This window comes from Bombus huntii, unplaced genomic scaffold (genome assembly GCF_024542735.1).
Source record: "Bombus huntii isolate Logan2020A unplaced genomic scaffold, iyBomHunt1.1 ctg00000108.1, whole genome shotgun sequence".
In the NCBI taxonomy this organism is placed as follows: domain Eukaryota; kingdom Metazoa; phylum Arthropoda; class Insecta; order Hymenoptera; family Apidae; genus Bombus; species Bombus huntii.
In genome coordinates this window covers 126702-147983 of record NW_026099361.1, presented here as the reverse complement: position 1 = coordinate 147983, position 21282 = coordinate 126702, and the positions used below count along the sequence as shown (strand labels likewise).

Below are 21282 nucleotides of genomic sequence, written 5' to 3'. Positions count from 1 at the left end.
TTTCTTTTCTTACTCAAGCGTTCCTACGTGCTCGAAGTATATTTTGTTCCTCTGAAAGTTTTTTTTTCTTTACTGAAAACTCACTCGCAAGATCGTAACCACGCACTAAATATCTTGCAAAACTAGTAACCACGCTCTGCTACCATGTTAAGGAAATTCGAGGATTTGGGAATACAAATAATTGACTATATTTCCCACGCAACAGTTATACATCTATATTACACTCTGAAGAACGTCTTGCACGCACGCTTGTCGCCAACCGACTATCCTAGATTCTTCTAACATCTGGCAACAGTCTTTTGTCTCCACTAAGACCTTGACGCCCTCTGGCCCTTACACACACACTCTCATGTACAGTGTAAATGTATCACTTCCCTAACACAATTATCCCGCGTTAGGTTCAATCAGGTTAGTCCCACGCGAAATTGATCCAACCATGCGAAAACGAGTGTATTCTGATTTCTATTGCAGATACTTCTGGATTGTCTATTTCTTTCCGCTTGTCATAGCAACTTTTTACGAATAACAAACATGTACAGCAGCTTGGCAATTTACATGAAAACGATCGTAATTGCGGTCTATATACCGCCAGCCCTTCTTCACATTCTTCAGTTAAAGATTGGTAAGTAGATACTGATTAATTATGCGATCGAAATCCTATATAAAAACTATACAAAGATATTTGCATCATTATTCTCGTTTCCCAATGAATCGCTGTTTTAATCAAGTTTTATATTGCATCAAATTTCTGTAGTTACACGAAAGTACTAAATTATAGAAAACTTGATATACACGGATTTAATTAATTGATAAATTAGTCAATATATAGGCATTATTATTTCACGTGAAATTTTACAACGTCAAAAACCTAACATTCCTGTACGAGCAGTATTAATCACAAATTGTGAGAATGCCTACTGATAAGGAAGAAAGATAATATAGAAAACGCAGACTTATGGAAAGAGAATCCCTGACATTAGACACGAATACGCGATTTCACGAAATATTTTATGGTATATATAAGATAGAGAATATATATAGAGTACATATAAGTATATATAGAGTAAGAATATATATAGAGCCAAACCAACCAATTACTTTAATTAATGCAAGCTGTACTCGAGATTCGCGCATCTTGTGTATACACACCGGGTCAGACAAAAGTTTTCATTCATCCCAGTAGAACTTTCGTAGTCCTTGAATGAGTGGACTGATTCTTCGTGCGAAAACAAATTGGAAGCGCAGAGGGATGTATTGTTTCAGCGTATATCGATTTTAAAGCACGGTTTTAAAGCACGGTATAATCAATTCTTTTACATAAAATTATATTGTATAGGCTATTGTTATTTAAACACTTTAAATTGGATGGTTTTTACATATGCTAAAAAAATGGAAAATGATGATGATGAATCAATGACACGTAGAAAATTATAATCTATTGTATTGCTGTTATCTAATGGTGTTGTAATTGACTGTATGGTGGATGTATCTAATGGTGTTGTAGTTGACTGTATGTTGTTCAATATTGCCATGAAACTCTTCTGATTCATTGTCACTTATACGAAGTATGGAAGTATACGAAATTGATAAAATTATTAATAATATTTACGAAGAGAAAGTAAACTGTTGGATATATGACAAAATAATTCTATTTTAAATAAGAGACTGGTCAGCGTGGTTATTTTGTTTACAAAATCAAACGAATTTAATGAATGTAATGGTAAGGAAGTAACTATAAATGGCTGTTAAACTATTTTTATGCTTGAAAAGTAATTCGCAAAGTAATGTAAAGCAGTACTACTGAGTTGTACATAACCTCTTTCAGAATTTGTTCTTAACCTCTTGCTTCATAACTTCCTTAATTATACTCTTCAAACTTATTGACTACTTCGATGTTGTTACGAACAGAAACTGATAAAATATTAATCTTAAATATAGATTGAAATGAAAGCTTGTCACGTAAATATATATATATATGTACTACTTACTCAAACTATGGATCACATAACCTATAAAAAAAAAAAAAAAAAAAAAAAAATTATTGTACACTATAAAGCAAGAGGTTAAATCTTTAATCTGTTAAGAATTAAATTTTTTATTGTAACTGCGAAAATTATAAAAGTACCAAGCGAAGCAAGTACGGAATATATGCGGAATATGAATCGCTCAACGAACCAAAGAGCGGCTCAGTGACAAAATTAGTAAAGTAAAGACCACAAATATTACAACATTATATTCTACCACAAAATAATTCTCTATACAAAAAAGGTACACAACGAATCGATTTTTCACAACGATAAGAGTCAACAGAACCAATCAAGACCAGACGAGACTCTCATAAGACAACGATATCAGAGGGATCAAATCAGCGACTTCAATCTATGTTACAGAGTATAGTTATCAAGAAAAATTGCTCTTTTCATGAAAAGTATGGTAATGATACTCTTATAACACATTGTATATCTGGCAGTCGGATGTGCCCGTGGCCATCGGAAATGTAAAGACGACGCTTTTAGAAAGTGATAGCGCCATCGCGTATTAAAAACGCGTTAGAAGAAGGACGGTTTCGCTATCCAAGGCGAATCGAAAAGTGTGCGTGTTGCGAGAATCAGAGTTGATCGAGACGTCGAAGCATAGAGTCGTTAGAATTGAGTTGCGAGTGTTGTCGAGTGTTAGAGTTGCTAGTGAGAGAGAGAGAGAGAGAGAGAGAGAGTTACCAAATAGTTGTCAAGTTATTTGTTGTAAATACGAGCGTTGCATTTAGTTTTCCTGTTAATCAAACATCGTTTCTCTGTCTAACTAATATCTGTATTTTCAATCCATTATTAATATATTCCGATATTACAAGTGGGGGCTCGTCCGGGATTGAATAAGACAGAGAAACGATACGATTTAACGGAGCTATTTCTGCGGGAGTAGAAAAGAATAGAATAAAATGGCAAACGTTGAAGACGAACGATTGTCGGGTGAAGAGGATTTGACGCTGGAGGAGCTGAGGAGTAAGCTCGCACAGATGAATCTGCCTATATCCGGTGCGAGATCAGTGCTGGTTGCCAGGTTGAACAGAGCGTGCAAACCTGGTCGATCTACTCCTAAGGATTCGAAGCGTGGCGAAGAACCAACAAACCAGCGAGATCTAAGAAGCAAGCAGAGAGCCGAACGCAGTCAAGAGGGAGAGGAAGACCTCGAGAAGCTGAGGACGAAAGAGCTGAGAGCGCGTCTCGTTAGCTTGGGGTTGAAGGTAACGGGAAGAAAATCCGAACTACGCGCGCGGCTACAGGCGGCCCTAGAAGGAGACGATGTATCGTCGGAAGAAGAGAGCTCCGACGAAAGTGAAGGCGAGGACGATAAACAAGGCGCGCGAGAATACAGGAGAGGCACGCGAGCGGTGTATCAGGACCGCGATGAGTAGCAGCAGAAGGTATGCGTCGGTTCGATGTTGAGTCTTAAAGACGTGGAAGACTCATTAGAGAAATTCAGCGGGGATGATCTGCTGAGGGTAAATCAGTGGGTGGAAGACTTCGAGGAAATGGCAGAAGTGTGGGGTTGGTCAGACGCCCACATGGTGGCCTATGCTAAGAAATTACTCGCAGGCTCCGCTCAGGCCTTCGTACGACAAAAACGATGCGCGAAGTCCTGGGCAAAGCTAAAAAAGGCGTTGAGGAATGAGTTTGAAAATGTAGTAAGCGACCAACAGATACATGGCGAGTTATCCCATAGAAAGAAGAAAGCAGATGAGAGTCTGCAACAATATATGTATCACATGTGCGGGATTGCAAAACAAGGAAGGGTTGATACGCAATCCTTGATAGACTACATTATTCAAGGCATTCCCGACGAGGTCGCGAACAAGACTGTGCTATACGGAGCCAGGAATATCGAGCAATTAAAAGAGCGTTTCAGGCGCTACGAAGCGATAAAAAGAGATATGGAGATGAGGACGAAATTTGAGGAGCCGAAGAGTAACAGGGTAAAGCCGGTGGCGAAGCTGTCCGAAACCGAGAGGAACAAGGAACCCGGTCGATCTGGAGATGCGAGGAAGACGCGATGCTACAATTGCTTCAAATGTAGGGAGTACGGACACATCGCATCAAGTTGCGACAATTTGGGTGAGCCCTCAAAAAAAGTTTACAGCGTGTTTCGGTCGTTACAAACAAGGCGTGGTAAGGATGTTAAGATGGAAAATTTCAAATTGAGCGCGTTGATAGACACCGGTAGTGAGCTGACTCTAATGCGAGCAGATCAGCATGTGAAAATCGGAGCGCCCAGATTAAGTCGGGAAATCGTTGGATTTGGCGGTGTCGGTTCCGGAAGGAATTTTACGCTCGGGAAATTTTCCACGAACATTATTATAGACAATGAGTCGTACTGTATAACCATACACGTAGTTCCAGACACAGTGATGCAACATTCGCTTATTATTGGCGCAGACTTTTTGGACACTGTTGAAATAAGTATAAAAGGGGGAGAATCTTTTATTAGTAGAATAAAGGACGAAAATCCCGATGAGTGTCCGGAAGTCCTCAAGATAGATGTAGAGACACAGGCGAGTGAGATAGATTTGTCACACGTTAAGGACATGCAACATAGGCTAAAAAGAGATTTGAAGAGAACCAAAGCATTGCTAAGAGACGCTCAAACGATGCTGGAGAGATCGAAAGGTGACTCGACGGGTAAAGCAGCTTTACGACAGCTGAAGAACCAGTTAGAAGATGCAGAATGCGCTAGAGCAGTTGCAGTTAAAGCGAAACAGGCACTGGAGCAAGAACCGAATGAGACGCAGGCTTCGTTGCAGGAAGTACTGCGGCAACGTTCCGAAGCAGAAGATCGTGTTAATGTAGCTAGTCGCGAACGAACTGAGCTACTGTCGCAATTGGAAGAAAATAAAGAAGAGTTAGCAGAAGTTTTGAAGAAGTATCGGGCAGCTGTGCAGCAAGTGTCGGAGGAACGGAGAATAGTGGCAAGACACGTGGTGATTGGTAAAGTGGACCAAGAGATGGTGTCCTCGTCGGATTCTTGCGGCCAGCAGGAGGACTTAGCGAACATCACGAGGAGGAAGAATCTGGCTAAGGATGTTGTTGATGATATTTGCGAATTTACTGAGAAGGATAGCGTTGCGGGTGCGAGGGTTGTTTCAAGTTTTCGGATAGACTCGAAGAGAGTGAATGCAAGGCGAACGAAAAGACAAGGGAAGTCGCACGTGCGGAATCCCTCCAATAATATCGATATACAGAGGATGTGGATGACGAGGACGACGATGGGATTGTCGAGGACACGATGAACGTGAAGACCTTCGAAAAAGAAGAGATCATAGTCTCGGTAGATGGTAAGTTGTTAACGTCTTCCATGTACGAACCGAGCCTACGAAAATGTCACGATGCTGCCACGACGATCAAAGCCCCTGACAAGAGTGAAATGGGTAAACAAACAACGGAGAGGAAGATAGAGGAAGAGCGAAAGAGGAGCAGTAGCATCGAGGACGAACAGGCCGCGGTGTTCCAAGAGGAACGAGATCAGCTGCGTGCGGACGCAAAGAGACGGATTGAGGAGATCCAAATCCGAAACAAGCGGGCGTATAACAGGAGACGCAAGAAGGCGACAGCATACAGGACGGGAGATCTAGTGGCAATCGAGAGGATGCAGAGGGGTCCCGGGCTAAAGCTGCATCCGAAGTTTCTTGGACCGTATCGGGTGATAAAAGTCCTGCGAAATGACCGATGCATAGTGCAGCGAGAGGGGGAGCACGAAGGGCCACGTACAACTTCCACGGCAGCCGATCACATGAAATGGTGGAATGCTGACGATAGTGATGTAAGTGCGAGCGGCGATGATGAGCACATCTGAGGGCAGATGTGATTGTCAGGAAAGGCCGATTGTAATATCGTAGAATAGCTTTGATTGGAGATCGGCTGAAAATAGAAAAACCGTGTACGTCGTGTTTCTGTGGTTCGTTTACATTTAAGAGTGCCTACGTGACTAAAGGCACGTAGTTGGTAGTTCTTACATAGGTATGAGGGAAACAATAGACAACGTTAGAAGAAGGACGGTTTCGCTATCCAAAGCGAATCGAAAAGTGTGCGTGTTGCGAGAATCAGAGTTGATCGAGACGTCGAAGCATAGAGTCGTTAGAATTGAGTTGCGAGTGTTGTCGAGTGTTAGAGTTGCTAGTGAGAGAGAGAGAGAGAGAGAGAGAGAGAGAGTTACCAAATAGTTGTCAAGTTATTTGTTGTAAATACGAGCGTTGCATTTAGTTTTCCTGTTAATCAAACATCGTTTCTCTGTCTAACTAATATCTGTATTTTCAATCCATTATTAATAAATTATAATTAATCGAACAAAATTACACCTTTAATATATTCCGATATTACATTACCGTGATGTAATATTCATCATGCTTATTTTGTACGTAAAACGAATCGTTGGAATATTCCCGAAGCTAACGAAGCATTTCCCAAAAGTTAAACCGAAGAGATTAACGCGAATAGTTAAGTGAAATTTTTCCATTAACTTGCTGACCAACCGGCAAATAAAAAATCATAAAAATTGTTTCAATGTGTTGAGGTCACGCATAACTTCTTTTTTCATTGACGATTACCAAACAGGTAAAATTTCGAAATTGTACGAAGGCCACGTGACCAGATCGTATTGGAATTTGAAGTGCATGGAAAAAGACAACTCGAAGTACAAACCTTGAGCTGTACTACTCGAAGTACAAACGTGAACTAATGGATGCAGAAAAGCAATTAACGCCAAACATCCGAACAGCATCTTGGAGCCCGTCATTGTTCTGAAATAAAAGAAGTGACGAATTAAAAAGACGCAGGACTAATAATAATAAAGGAAACTTAGTTCGTATTATAAATTGAATTTACATCAGAAAAGAAGCACGACCAAGCGAAACAGATCGTAGAAATGACAAATATCATCGATATACGTTTCAGTGTAATTTCACTTTTGAAAATTATTTAGTTTAATACGATCGTATTCATCGCTCCGAAACTTTCATTGTGCTGCAATTTGTGCTGCGTCTTTTTAATTTCTCTATCTTTCTGTGTTTTCGGAAAAATTACTTGAAAGATTAAGAATTGCTTGCCTTATTTTATTTTCGATTAGTTAGGATTTGATTATTCCAGGTAAGGTTTATTATTTATAACAGGTTTTATCACTTGTTTATTATTTAGGAGTTTGTTATTTTAGGATTAGTACCTTTTAGGATTTCTTATCCTTCGAGTTTCTGTTTCAGATATCTAGGTCTATTTCAAGATGTTTTATTACATTAGGATTATTTATTCGATTAAGATAATTTAAGAGTTTCACAATGTACAAAGAAATAATCGCGTGAAATTTAGATTTATGCTTTAAACGTATTAAACACGCGGTAATTTCAATGACTATAGCCTCGAACGTGTTCTGATTAGTTGTGTCATTGTCTGTGACATTGAAATCACAAAAATCCATTGCAAGTGTGCTGTCATGCAATGTGGATGTAATTGGGTTTTTTGGGGTTAGGTTGGGGTTAGGTTGTATCATTTGATTTGTACAGTACTGTTTTAACGCAAGGACAGGAAAGTTATTATATATTTCCCGTCCATTATTTGAATCGTTGTGAAGTGTAACGAATTATATTCGATTCGAGGAGATGTTAATGAATTAGCCATTTCATATGTAATTACATGGAAATAAAAATCATTGCAAAAATAATTGATCTAATGACAACGGAATTTCCAATATTTTTTTGTTTCGTCACGTCTTTTTCGTAATATATCTTTTATAGGTACGTGATTTATTAATCGTTCGAATGGAAATAATTATTCGTATAATATTCAAACGATTCTAGCCATAAAATAAATTAAAACGATACCTGTCAATGATATGCAATCTGCGTATGACGTCAACCTCGATCTATGCTTATACAAGAAATTTTATCAATCAATGACTAGATATACAATAATCAAATATTATAAAATTTCCTGAAAACCTTTAGGTGTTAATATCTTTAATATTTGCAAGTTATTGTTTAGCGCTAATTAGTTAGAATGTAACAAGTGGTGTACCAGAATTGAGATAATTAAGCCACACGAACAATCTTATTTAGATCTTTTTAATTTTTTAATTCTCTTTTACTCTAACACTTCGTAAAATTAATCTTCATTAGCTACTACACTTCATAGAATAACAAGAGATAATTTTTCTTATATAACGTTTCATTCATAAAATCTATCATTAAAGTATATCTTCATAAAAATATCATTCCATACTAACGGTATATTTGGCGTCATACGAGATAACAGTTACCAGTGATGACATATGTAACTTTATAAAGATATCTCGTTTTATTATATATTAAAAGAATGTACTCATTGCTGCTATATTTCAGATGAAAAAAAGGAGGCAACGATTTTACAGTAAAATCGTTCGTTTACAACTGATTCATTTACATTTCATGATAATACTGTGCATTCTGAATATGCTATGATTTGGTTTAAAATAATAAATAGTCCATTCTTGCATACTATTGCTCCAGCTTTACTTGTATTTTCGATATTGGTATAAATAGAAAGACAATTAATGTCGTTCGAGTCTATTTTCGGATCATTTATATTACGTTTAATCCATATAGTTATCATATGAGACATAGTATCGTAAAATTTGGAAGAATAAAACGTTCGTACAGGAAGTACATTTTATAAGAACTCCAACAAATCTGCGTGTGCACCTAAAATACAAACTGATAGTGATAGTGATTGTTCATAAGTTTATATACATTATCTAATGTCAATCGAAGGTATCAATTCTTTTTCTCCATAAGAGTACTTTTTCATTTATATGTGTTCAAAAATACATGTGTTCAACCGTGAAGCATATGTCACCTACAACGAAAAAGAGTTTTCCTATACTTAATATTTCCTTTATATACCTATGAAAGTCTATTCTTCGCGTAGTATGAAATTATGAATAAATCTGGAATATTGTTCAATCTGAAAAGAAAAATAACTTATTGACATCATTCATTGATACGAGATTCAGAATGTTTGTTTTGTCTTGCAGAAAAAGAAGGCAGCCCTCCCTTTCTTTTAATGTGAAATAGAAAGCGAAAATTTGAAAACAGATTTTTTGGAAATTTACTTGCAAATATCGTTTTCAATATCGTGATTTTCTTCCCAATGGTACTGTACTTTCAAATTTTCCAGTATCCCTCTAAAAACAAAAAGTCGAACCTCGTTATTGTTAACGTAGGCATTACAAGGAAGCGAAGTATTAGAAAGCAGCTCCTTTTTATTATGGATTTCTCTATAATCATGTAAATAAGAAATTCCGGAAATTTTTTCCTCAAGAATTTAATTCTTGTGTTTTGATTGATAATTATTACACTGCATACTAACTTTTCGCATACTGTTCGCGTCTAACAGTTTCCTAATAATAACTACTTCAAAATTACATATGTTCTTGCACGAATTCAAAAGTACGTATGATACAATTACAATTGATTCTAAAATAATAATTATTTAAAGATATTAAGATACTAATTAAACGTTTCACTGTATTTCAAAATCTGGAACAACAAATTTTTATTTATAAAAAATGAAACTGTCTTTATATATTCTTTGTCATGATGCTATTTCTTATTACCGTGTCGACATTTTTTAAAATTCATTTTGTTATCTCTACGCAATAGGAAAATTCATATACTGCTTAATATTTTTTGCATATTATCCATCCACCGCATGATATCTTCTGAAAAATCAAAATATTAATGTTATATTATTACAATGCTTCTTAAATATCAATTTTTGACAAATTTGAAATCCAATATATTTTGCACAATTATTATTTATCAAAAAATTCCAAGTTAGTAACTTTCTTTTCAAATGGCAAATAACATATACTTTGACTTACCTGTAAGTTTTTGTTCCTAATCATCATTTCCTCTTATAGAACATCATTATTGTTCTTATAATTACTACCAGTGTCATAGATATTGTAGTGGCTACAACTGAATTAATAGAAAATGATAAATAACTGTGTATAACACTAACACATAATTGTGTATAACAATGACACATAACTTTTACTTACATATCTGTCGATAAGGGATTACTTACTGTGATATCCTGTTGATGTTTCTTAAGGCACTTGATTAGGTGCGATACGGTATCATTCCTTATGGTATACTGTAGATAAGTATTTTAGAAAATAACAAGAATAAATCTAAATTATTCAGAGGTTCCAGTTTCGGCTTAGACATAAATACAGGACCATTTGCAAAGAAGAAAGGGTGCGTTTCTACAGCCTCGTTATAGTAACCATGAATACCAATCTCTGAATTACTGGTTACTAAACATAAATATCCTATAAAATTTAATATATTTCTTTAATTTTTAATACATACATGAGTTAGTAGTTCTAAATTATGAATCATCCTACCTGTGATATTACGCTTTTCCTTATAATATCATCACTCGAGTGAACAACATTAAGATCATGTAAACCATGTCATCCTATCTTACTGTGAAGATACTTAGTTATGTTATCTAACATTATAAAAATATCATCAAATTCAAGTCCTTTTATTCACATCACATGGCCACGACGATCTGGTTCTTCGTTATATAATGTTCTAAAATTTGTCGTATATATAGGATGTACAAACCATGATATCAAGGTATCAGTTCTTCCTTCCCAAGGGACAGTTTCATTAAAATTCTGATAGAATTAAAAATTAATTATTAATATTCTAACAATCATATATGTTAAATACGTTATAGTCAACGATATATACCTGAGCGAATGTAGGGGTGATTCCTTGATAATTATAAATGTCATCAGCCCACATCATTGTGCCACTTCTTTGTACTCCAGCCTCTAGATTAACAGCCTAAACAAACATACGAAATTTTATAGAAGCTGTACAAAATATAGTATATATGCGCAATATTGAAGCGTTCAAGGGGATATAAAGGTAATGTACATCACATACACGTGTACTCTCATGCAACAAAATACAATTAGATTTAATAGTATAAGCTCTTTTATTCATCATAATAGATTGGAAATTTAAGTGTCTTACGAGGGTGAGTAAAAAGTTACCCGCTCTGTCGGTGTAGAATTTATTTTAAGCAATTGTCAAAAAAGACATACATCATTTTTTGACATAATCACTCGATTTCTGTATACACTTTGTCCATTTGCCGAAGGACCTTTGTATTTTCTCATTAAAAAATGTTTTGGGCTGAGCTGCGAACCACGAATGCATCGTGGTCTTCACCTTTTCATCAGCTTTTTCGGCATCCATCTCGCACAAACTTTTTAAAATCCAAATCTGTCGTGCACTATTGCATAAGCAGAGCCGTGGCTGATTTGCAAATGATTTGCCACATTATCCAGTGTCACTCGTCTATTCCATAGAGCATAAGTTCATGAGCACGTTCAATGTTGTCATCGTGGATGTGGACGGGCGTCCAGCTGTTTTTTCATAACACTCGTGCGATCTTCTTTGAACTTTTGTGCCCATTCAAACACACTTCGTGACAAAACACTTTCTCCATAATGTGCATTAAATCTTTGATAAATATAGGCATCAAACATAACCTCCGACCACAAGAAACGAATCACAGCATCCTGCACTGTTTTCCTGCAAATCACCATTGCAAAGCGCCATTACTCGCGCAACGGTCACAAACGAATTGACGTAACACAAAGAAACCTGCGCAGCAGCACTGAACAGATATTGACGTCATACGAAGAGTGCAGATGGATCAATACGGTCGACAGAAGTTTTAACTATCTGGAGTGCGGATAAATTTTTACTGAGAGTCGTATAGGAATCTATAATCTGTAAGTACACCTTTGGCTGAATGGAAATTTCTCTTACATATAGTCAAAAATGCAGAAACTGTGTATTGAATTGGAAAGTGATAAAAAATAAGTGAAGTTTCACAGGACGTTTTTAGCGAATAAAAAATAATTTTGAAAGACACGAGACTTATCTTGTATTTTATGCACTCTCTGTGTCCGAATTTCCAGAAGCTCTCTATCTTATGAAGTGTTTTAGATTAGCCGGAAAATTTTGTACGTACGTACAAGAAGTATACGATCTAAGTGGAATATTCCATTATTCTCTTGATACAACAGAAACGAAATTTACAGAACTTCTCAGAAAGTTGGTTTATTATTACCAAATTAATAGAATTAATACACGTTTATCATCTTTACATACCTAAGTCGTGGAGGTTTATCGTGCGTAAAAAATTAGTGTCGTTTCAAAGTTACATTTCGTACATTTTAAGCCTATAATTTGTAACGTACAAAACAATGTAAATTTGAGCTGTTTCTTATCTCCACAATAAGAAAATCCAACTTTACGTTTTTTACACAATGATATTTATGGAACAGTAATATCATATTATTGCATCGCTTGGAGAATGAAGTCAAGGTACGATGTGACCCTAGTGTAAACGCTGGGATACCCAGCTGTGCCGCACTTATAAGCATAAGACACAATACCTATTAAATACGAGGTTAATTCATGTTGTATCAGCAGTGGTCCGCCGCGGTCAGCCTGAAAGGATCGTTAAATTTTTAATCAAAGATACTGAAATATATCGATCGAATTGTATTGAAATTATACTTATATACAGTAATAATCTTCTATTGATTTGTGTATTGAAATACTCCAATTTATAACGTACATGTTATATGTATTTTGAGCAAAACTAAGATTAGAAGGAAATTAGATTAAATACCATAACGAGGTGTGAGAAGTGGGCAAAACTATTAAATTGTGTTTATCTATTATTTTTAATGTTTAAGACGTCGATTTGATGTTAATTCGAATCGACGTGTCTTCAGATACCGTATAGTTTGTAGTAACTCTGTAACTTAATTACCGTACAAGAATCCTCTCCACCCTGAGCATGTTCGGCGCATATTATACCATCAGTGATATCAGGTGCATTAGGAAATTTGGAATAAGCTATTTTGCATTCGGCGTTCTTAATCACTGGCATTTGTACTTCCATTAATGCATTACGTCGTGGTCGTCCTACGAAGAAAATAAGAAAGATATTTAAGACTGGAACTATTTAATTTTATTATAAAATTGATATCACTTACTATATCTTAATGCTCCCCATCCAGCAACAAGGGGGTTATAGCCGACGAAGTTGCTCTTTCGTAGGGGCTCTTTCGTACAAATGGGATATACGTACCCTGAAAAATAAAAAAATAAATGAAAATGCAGGAAACGAATGACCAAAAGTATGAGAAAGAATTATACACGCTTTATGACACAATATATGTGTACAGTAAGAAATTTCAGGATATGATACTTCAGTAATACTCAATAGCATATATATATATATATATTTGAGGACTTACTCGAAAATGGCACCTCCTCCACCAATCTAAGAATGGCAATATTATGATTGTGTATGTTTTCTATTCCATCCATATGTGCACAATGTGCTGCGGTCAAAACATGCCTAGCCGATATCAGGGAACCTCCGCACTTCCATAGTGGTTTGTCTGGGTTTCGGGGATTACGAAAACCTAATGCAGCGATCCATGGCCAAGCGCCTAAAATGCAATAGTCATAGTTGTGAATATACATAATTTTTTCTCACATAACGGGTAACAACGATTATTACCTATTCGATATTCGATCATACAGCAGACGATAAGTACATACGTACAAATACTCTGAAATAGAGATTTGATAAAGACAGAAATTAAATTTTTATTCCAGTGGAATACAAATTATTAAATAATTCTATATAATTTCTATTTGAACTATACTGAACTATAAAGTTCAAACGTGTAATTTCTGCCCTAACAGTTTTTGATCTCTATCCATATTATTACTCCTATATCAATTTTTTATTTCAAGCAAAAAGATACTCTTCCTAACATGAAGTAAAAGAAAGAAATAATTCAAGTTAATAAGTAAAGTTACTACCGATAAAATCATAGCATTATTATTTAGTCTAATTGAAATGTACATTGATGTGCTGTTTAATGCCTTTAAAGTTCATTCTTTGCAGTAAATGGCTTATTATTAATCGGAAAGAAAGACATAAAACGTACCAAGTTCAGCTGGTTTACCATCGACCACCCTGGTATGAGAGACGTTGCTAAAACCACAGTATGGTGGTCGCAAAGCCTTATACTTATACACAGTTTTTATTAAAATTTCTCTCTTCTCTTTGTTTGGATCGTTCGGACAGCAAACGATCGTAACATTGCCCTGGTATCTGCACACTGATCGTCTATAAAAATCGGTGGCTGTACGGTACTGTATCTGCCATATTTCTTGCAGAGGTTTACATTTTCTGTAGTCAAGGCACCTGCCTTCTTGATTGTCCGGTGTGGTACATTCTGGATCAAACAATTTTAAAACATTTATACAGTTCAAAGATGCGTAAGAAAGCGACACCGATTACTCAACTTTCGAAGTAAAAGGCCGATCAAGTCCACCGGATTGCCCTACAGACACGTATTAATCCGTAAGAGTTAGTCATCATGTTGATAATAATTATCTAAAGAAACTTTTCACGTGAAAATATAAAATTTTAATTGATTAGATATTGTGTTAGCCATACTTAAGAAAGAAAATGAAAATGAATGAAATGAAAGAAAAGGACTACCTTCAACCTCATGTTTTAAATAAACACTTTGTCAGTTTTGCGGTAAATAAATTCTTAGGAATTCAGGACAGTTTTTAGTGAATCATTTTGTTTCGACCGTTCGCGGAGAGACGCGATCGCGAGATAGCACGTCAACGAGAGTTGTAAGTTCCCGTTACGATTAAATAATCGACGCCACGAACTGATCGATCCCCTTATTTCGATTATGATAATAAGGGTAGTTCAACGAAATTCCACAGAATTAACACAAATAAATTAATGTTTATTTCAACAACTTATTAACTAGAAAGATATAAATGGAACAAAAAAAATGTAACTGCGTTTTGGTTGATAAGTAATGCGCGACATACCACATGTGTTGACGGTTCGACTTCTCGAAAAGTTCTGAACGCCTTTCGATTTTTTTCGTTTTTTCTGGAAGGCGACCCCCACTACGTTCGGATCACGCCACATTCTTTTACTGCGAGGTAAAATACGGGCCACGAGTCGACGTTTCTGGAAGTCGCCCTGCTTAATGAACCATGCGCTTGCCACTACAATGTTTGTTTGCCGGGCAGACGCGACGATCCGTCTGCGACATTATAGTGCCGCGATCGATAGTTAAGAATATGACCTATTGTAAGCCGCATGGCGTAACATTCTCCCCCCGTTGAGAGGGTACCGATCAAACTAGCGAGGTGTGGTTGAAGTTCCCATCTTATTTCGTCTCGGTGGCTAGTTGTTCGGGTTTCTCGAGATCGGGTTGAATTGACAGTGGGACAAGCCTTTTGACGCCCCGATCCAAAATGCTCTTTGCCGTCTGAACTGTAGCTGTCCGGATGACACCATCGGCGCCTGGTTGAACCTTGATAACTCGGCCCAGAGGCCAATGCATGGAGGGAACGTTGTCCTCTCTGAGGATGACGATTGTGCCCTTTTGGATGCTGTGTCCACCCTTGCTCCATTTATTGCGGTTGGTTAGCTCGTTCAAATACTCCTTATGCCAGCGGTTCCAAAAATGTTGTTTAAGCTGTTGGATATGCTGCCATTTGGAGAGTCGGTTCGATGGAATGTCTCTGAAATCTCGATCACGTAAGCACATTAATGAATCGCCAATGAGGAAATGTCCGGGAGTGAGGGCTAGGAGATCATTTGGATCGGTGGAGATAGGAGTTAGCGGGCGGGAATTGAGGACTGCTTCTATTTCTATGATAAGAGTATTACGGTGTTAAGCTCATATGTTTCTGTTTCTCCACTCGCGCTGCGCCATAATATCCTTTGATATTTCCGATCCTCTGGTCGTACGAGGAATTGCCGATACATTTTCTCGATGTCGCCAGTGAGTACGTACTGATGAGCGCGGAATCTAATTAATATACAAAATAAATTGTGAATTGATTCGAGAATATAGGATTTCCCCATTTTCATGATTATCGTGATTTTTGTATAAATATATTTTTTAAGATACTAATAATTAGGTACTTATAAATTAGTATTATCAATTATTTTGCATTTATAATTCCGCCTCTAGTATAAGTGTTAATTGAAAACTAACTTTATGTTTCAAAAAGTACTAGCAAAGTCGTTGAGTAACAAGCCACTGATGCTAACACAAATAGCATTGTCGTAATTAAATATTTCTAAATATTCATTTTTCATTTTGAACCTGTAGAAACAATTTATTATATATACTATTAGCTAAGTAATTGCATATTTAATTAAGTCGAAATATAAAACTTAGTTATTTTAATAATTTAAAAAATAAAAAACTGACAAACATTTCAATTTAATTTATGGTTGGAACAAAAGACAGTTATTCTTCATTAATTGAAATATTGCAATGCAGAGTACTTTCCAAAATACGCCGAGAGTATTCCTGATGGTGAAACGAGCGTTGCTTCATCGAACGCAGCTAAAGAAAACAACATCTATGTAGTTGGTGGTACGATGCCTGAAATAGAGGGCGCTAAATTGTACAATACCTGTACTATTTGGGGTCCCGATGGAACTTTGATAGCAAAACACCGAAAGGTAAGTAATATATTCCTTTATGGCTTTGAATTTGAAAATATTGGGGTGAAGAAAGTGACTCTATCTAGGAATAATTTAGGAATATACATATGTACATACGTATACTATAACCAATTCTATAATTTACGGTTTATAAAATACGTTATGATACGGGAAACGCCCATTTTTGTTGTAATGTGTTTGTTGTTGTATAAATTTTTCACATACTTAAAATATTATTATACTTATTTTTTCTCCTTTTTAAACATTATTAAATGATAAGATTTTTTAATAAAAGAAAGTGATAAAAACGCTGTCAGTTATTAAATAAAAAATAATTAAAGTTTAGGAGTTGGTAACTTTGATATTAAATTACAAAAGTTGCAGCAATAGAATTAGCGACCACATTTTTATGTTATTAGGTACATCTATTCGACATCGACATTCCTAATAAGATTACTTTTCGAGAGAGTGATTCACTCAGTCCTGGTAACTCCCTAACGACGTTCGATGTGAAGGGCTGCAAAATAGGTATTGGCATTTGCTATGATATTAGATTCGAGGAAATGGCACGCATTTATCGGAACAAAGGTACAGTAACTTAATCGATCAATACTTAACTAGCAAAAAATTAAATATCTTTCTTAAATATATTCTATATAAAATTAATATAATCTGTAACTCTGTATAAAAAGAAGCTTAATTTAAAAAACCAGTATATTTGCTGAAAATGAAACAAATAAAAGAATTAAAAGCACAATAAGAGGACTGTCCTCGCATATTCAGAAATGATGGAATGTGAACCGTGCAACTACGAAGTTAATTGGTATTCGGTGGCTTCATATTTCCTGCTTCTCTGGGTTAGGTTGCCAAATGCTGATATATCCAGCGGCATTCAATATGACCACTGGACCACTGCACTGGTCATTACTTCAGCGTTTCAGAGCGAATGATAATCAATTATACGTTGCCTGCATATCACCGGCTTGTGTTCCTTAAGCAAGTTACGTCGCATGGGGACATACACAGTTGACCAATCCCTGGGGAAAGATTCTTTACGATTTGGAAACTCAAGAGAATATGGCAGTCACCGATATCAAAAAAAAAAAAAAAAAAAAAAAAAAAAAAACTGGCGAACCGTGTGTTACCACAACGAGACACGCGATGCTATTTGTCGCTTTAAATTGTGCCGCAACTCGTTTTTGAGATCTTTGCCAGGGGCGCGGTAAAACATGCTGAAAATATATTTCTGGCTTTTCTGGGGTCTAACTGAAATATGACAAATAACGTTGTAAAACATATGTACTTATGACTTACAGAGTAATTGAGTGTACAAAATATATAGTATACAAAATAGCCAGCGATTTAGGGCTTTAAAAGATCAAAAGGAAAGAAAAGAAAAGAAAAGAAGAAAGATAATATGTTGTGGCAGTCTAAGTCGATCTAAGAAAATAGATAAAGGGAGGGAGGGGCAAAGCTAGTTAATCTGGAAAGAATCCAAGCGTCAACTTCAAGCATTTACAGAGAATCAAGCGGGCTGGTTAAAGTCGTGAGTTGAGCAATTATCCCGCGTTAGGTTCAATCAGGTTAGTCCCACGCGAAATTGATCCAACCATGCGAAAACGAGTGTATTCTGATTTCTGTCGCAGATACTTCTGGCTAGTGCAGTACCTACACGGTGGTTGTTGAAATAGCCGCTTCTCATCTATTTTCCGCAGCACGGACATCATCCTTTGATCCCTTACGACTAACGAAGTTTTCGAAGATGTACGGCAGTTTGAGATTCTACTTGAAAATGATCATGATTGCGGTCTGTGTGTCGTCTGCTCTTCTTTTTGTCCTTCCGTTAAAGACTGGTAAGTTGATACTGATTAATTATGCGATCGAAACCCTATATAATGGCTACAAAAATGCCGCTAATATAATATTCCTTCTTTCTTGTATCTGTCTGCCTCTCAGGTCGTTTTACTAATTACAATAAGTAATTTCGACTTCTTTGCGCTCTCTTTTAACGCATTCGAGACCGAAAGAAATTCATATCAGTCAGTAGGCAAGGGTATAATATACATATTTTATATATAACTTATGTAGTAATGTATATATCATGTTAATTTCATATTTTTTTCAATATAGAATTATTATATATATATATATATATATATATATATATATATATATATATATATATATATATATATATATATATATATATATATATATATATATATATATATATATATATATATATATATATATATAACTGTACATAATACATTATAGAATAACATAGTATATAATTTTATATTTTAAAAATATGAGGGATACTATTTAAGATTGTCATCGATTTAAAATCAAAGTGTGAAAAGGATACCCTGGAGAGAGTAAAACACAGAATCATTCTAACTAAACATTCAGATCGTACCGACACTTAGGTATCGTCTTACAATTAAATCTCGGTCTCGAATGGATTAAAATGAAATACATACTTGCAGCTTCAACATCTTCAATATCGAGGAGATTCAAACTTTACAAATAAATGTAAATTGCGATGTAAAACAAAGCGATGTAAAAAGGGAAAAGGAGGAAAGAAGGAACAGGGAAGCAAAGAGAAGAAACGAATTTTTCATTTTCTCGAAACTGGATCAAGTTTCAATGCGTTAAAAGGGAGCGCAAAGAAGTCGAAATTACTTATTGTAATTAGTAAAACGACCTGAGAGGCAGACAGATACAAGAAAGAAGGAATATTATATTAGCGGCATTTTTGTAGCCATTATATAGGGTTTCGATCGCATAATTAATCAGTATCAACTTACCAGTCTTTAACGGAAGGACAAAAAGAAGAGCAGACGGCACACAGACCGCAATCATGATCATTTTCAAGTAGAATCTCAAACTGCCGTACATCTTCGAAAACTTCGTTAGTCGTAAGGGATCAAAGGATGATGTCCGTGCTGCGGAAAATAGATGAGAAGCGGCTATTTCAACAACCACCGTGTAGGTACTGCACTAGCCAGAAGTATCTGCGACAGAAATCAGAATACACTCGTTTTCGCATGGTTGGATCAATTTCGCGTGGGACTAACCTGATTGAACCTAACGCGGGATAATTGCTCAACTCACGACTTTAACCAGCCCGCTTGATTCTCTGTAAATGCTTGAAATTGACGCTTGGATTCTTTCCAGATTAACTAGCTTTGCCCCTCCCTCCCTTTATCTATTTTCTTAGATCGACTTAGACTGCCACAATATATTATCTTTCTTCTTTTCTTTCCTTTTCTTTCCTTTTGATCTTTTAAAGCCCTAAATCGCTGGCTATTTTGTATACTATATATTTTGTACACTCAATTACTCTGTAAGTCATAAGTACATATGTTTTACAACGTTATTTGTCATATTTCAGTTAAACCCCAGAAAAGCCAGAAATATATTTTTACCATGTTTTAACGCGCCCCTGGCAAAGATCTCAAAAACGAGTTGCGGCACAATTTAAAGCGACAAATAGCATCGCGTGTCTCGTTGTGGTAACACACGGTTCGCCAGCTTTTTAAAAGCGCTCTCCGTCTGCTTTTTCCTCTCTTCCCTGTCTCTTCGTTTTTCCTTAACAAGCGAAACCATTTTCGCGAGGACGAGAGTACGGAAATGACGTACTGGCAATTTTGTTTTGTGATAATACAAGCAGCTCGGTTTCAGTGAATTAAACTTGACCCCAAGCTTCTACTTATCTATCTTCCTTTCCTTTATTTTCCCTTCTATATCTGTTTTGCGGTTTTCCACATTTCCATCACAATAAACCATGTTTTTTCTCGATTTTACATGTTAGCCAATGATTCACGGCAAAAGCGTCGACTGTAAAAATATTTGTAGTTGCAATAGCAACAAATATGTTTTCTCAAATAGAAAATATTGGGAGCGTACACGCTGGCAAAACAATTCATGAATAGCTCGTCCTCTGCTTGTTATTTGTTTCGATACTGTTAGCAAACAAATTCATGAAACATACTGGTATAGCGTAAAATGAACATAAAAGTTTTGCGTACACTTGAGAGCTGAACTTTGGTTGTTATACGTATATTATACATATACGCACACAGTTATGTATATGTATATATATATAGAAAATTCCTTAGAACCTTGAGCTTAATAACATATTAAAATCATTAACATTAAGGAGGTGAACTTTACTTACCAATTACCAAAGTTTCTTCCGCCAAATAATACATAAAAATTGAAAAAGATAATGTAACTAGTTTTAACTTTTTTTTGTGTTATAATTTGAATCACTCGATTTATCCGACTGAGGATGGTCGATCGCAATCTCAATTTATACGTATTCTCATCGCATGAAATAGATCACATGAGGGATTTTCAAAAGTCGATGGAATATTAATCGCGATTAATTATTTGTAGGTGTATTCTGTGCGGCTAAAGCAGTCACCTAATGAATTATTGAGTACCAGGAATGTTAGCGGTAAACAGGATTGCGGCTATGAATGATTCTCTAATGTCTATATTAGAGATGAATTTGATAATTTATCCTCATAATATGCAATCCGCTTTTAAGTGGAAATCATAATTAACAATTTCTGTTTGATTAAATATGAAGAGCAGATAAATCGATACGCTTAAATCAATATTAGAATTTCTTAACATT

At 35.9% G+C, this 21282-nt stretch overlaps 1 protein-coding gene and 1 long non-coding RNA gene across 2 annotated transcripts in view; both read right to left on the bottom strand.

Moving 5' to 3' along the window:
* The window catches only part of LOC126876961 (venom serine protease Bi-VSP-like), a 28101-nt gene extending 12990 nt beyond the window's left edge, over positions 1-15111 (bottom strand). Inside the window, exons 1-5 of the mRNA XM_050639830.1 lie at positions 14993-15111; positions 13378-13575; positions 13114-13209; positions 12888-13042; positions 12505-12559 (exon numbers count right to left, since the gene is read on the bottom strand). Coding sequence (XP_050495787.1) covers positions 12505-12559; positions 12888-13042; positions 13114-13209; positions 13378-13575; positions 14993-15095 — 607 coding nt within the window. The 5' untranslated portion in view covers positions 15096-15111. The remainder of the gene's footprint in view (positions 1-12504; positions 12560-12887; positions 13043-13113; positions 13210-13377; positions 13576-14992) is intronic.
* On the bottom strand, positions 10491-11831 carry LOC126876968 (uncharacterized). The gene is made up of 3 exons (XR_007694644.1): positions 11089-11831; positions 10781-10876; positions 10491-10704 (listed from the first exon to the last, which is right to left on the bottom strand). It is a non-coding gene; the product is annotated as an uncharacterized LOC126876968 (long non-coding RNA).
* Positions 15112-21282: the final 6171 nt, after the last annotated feature.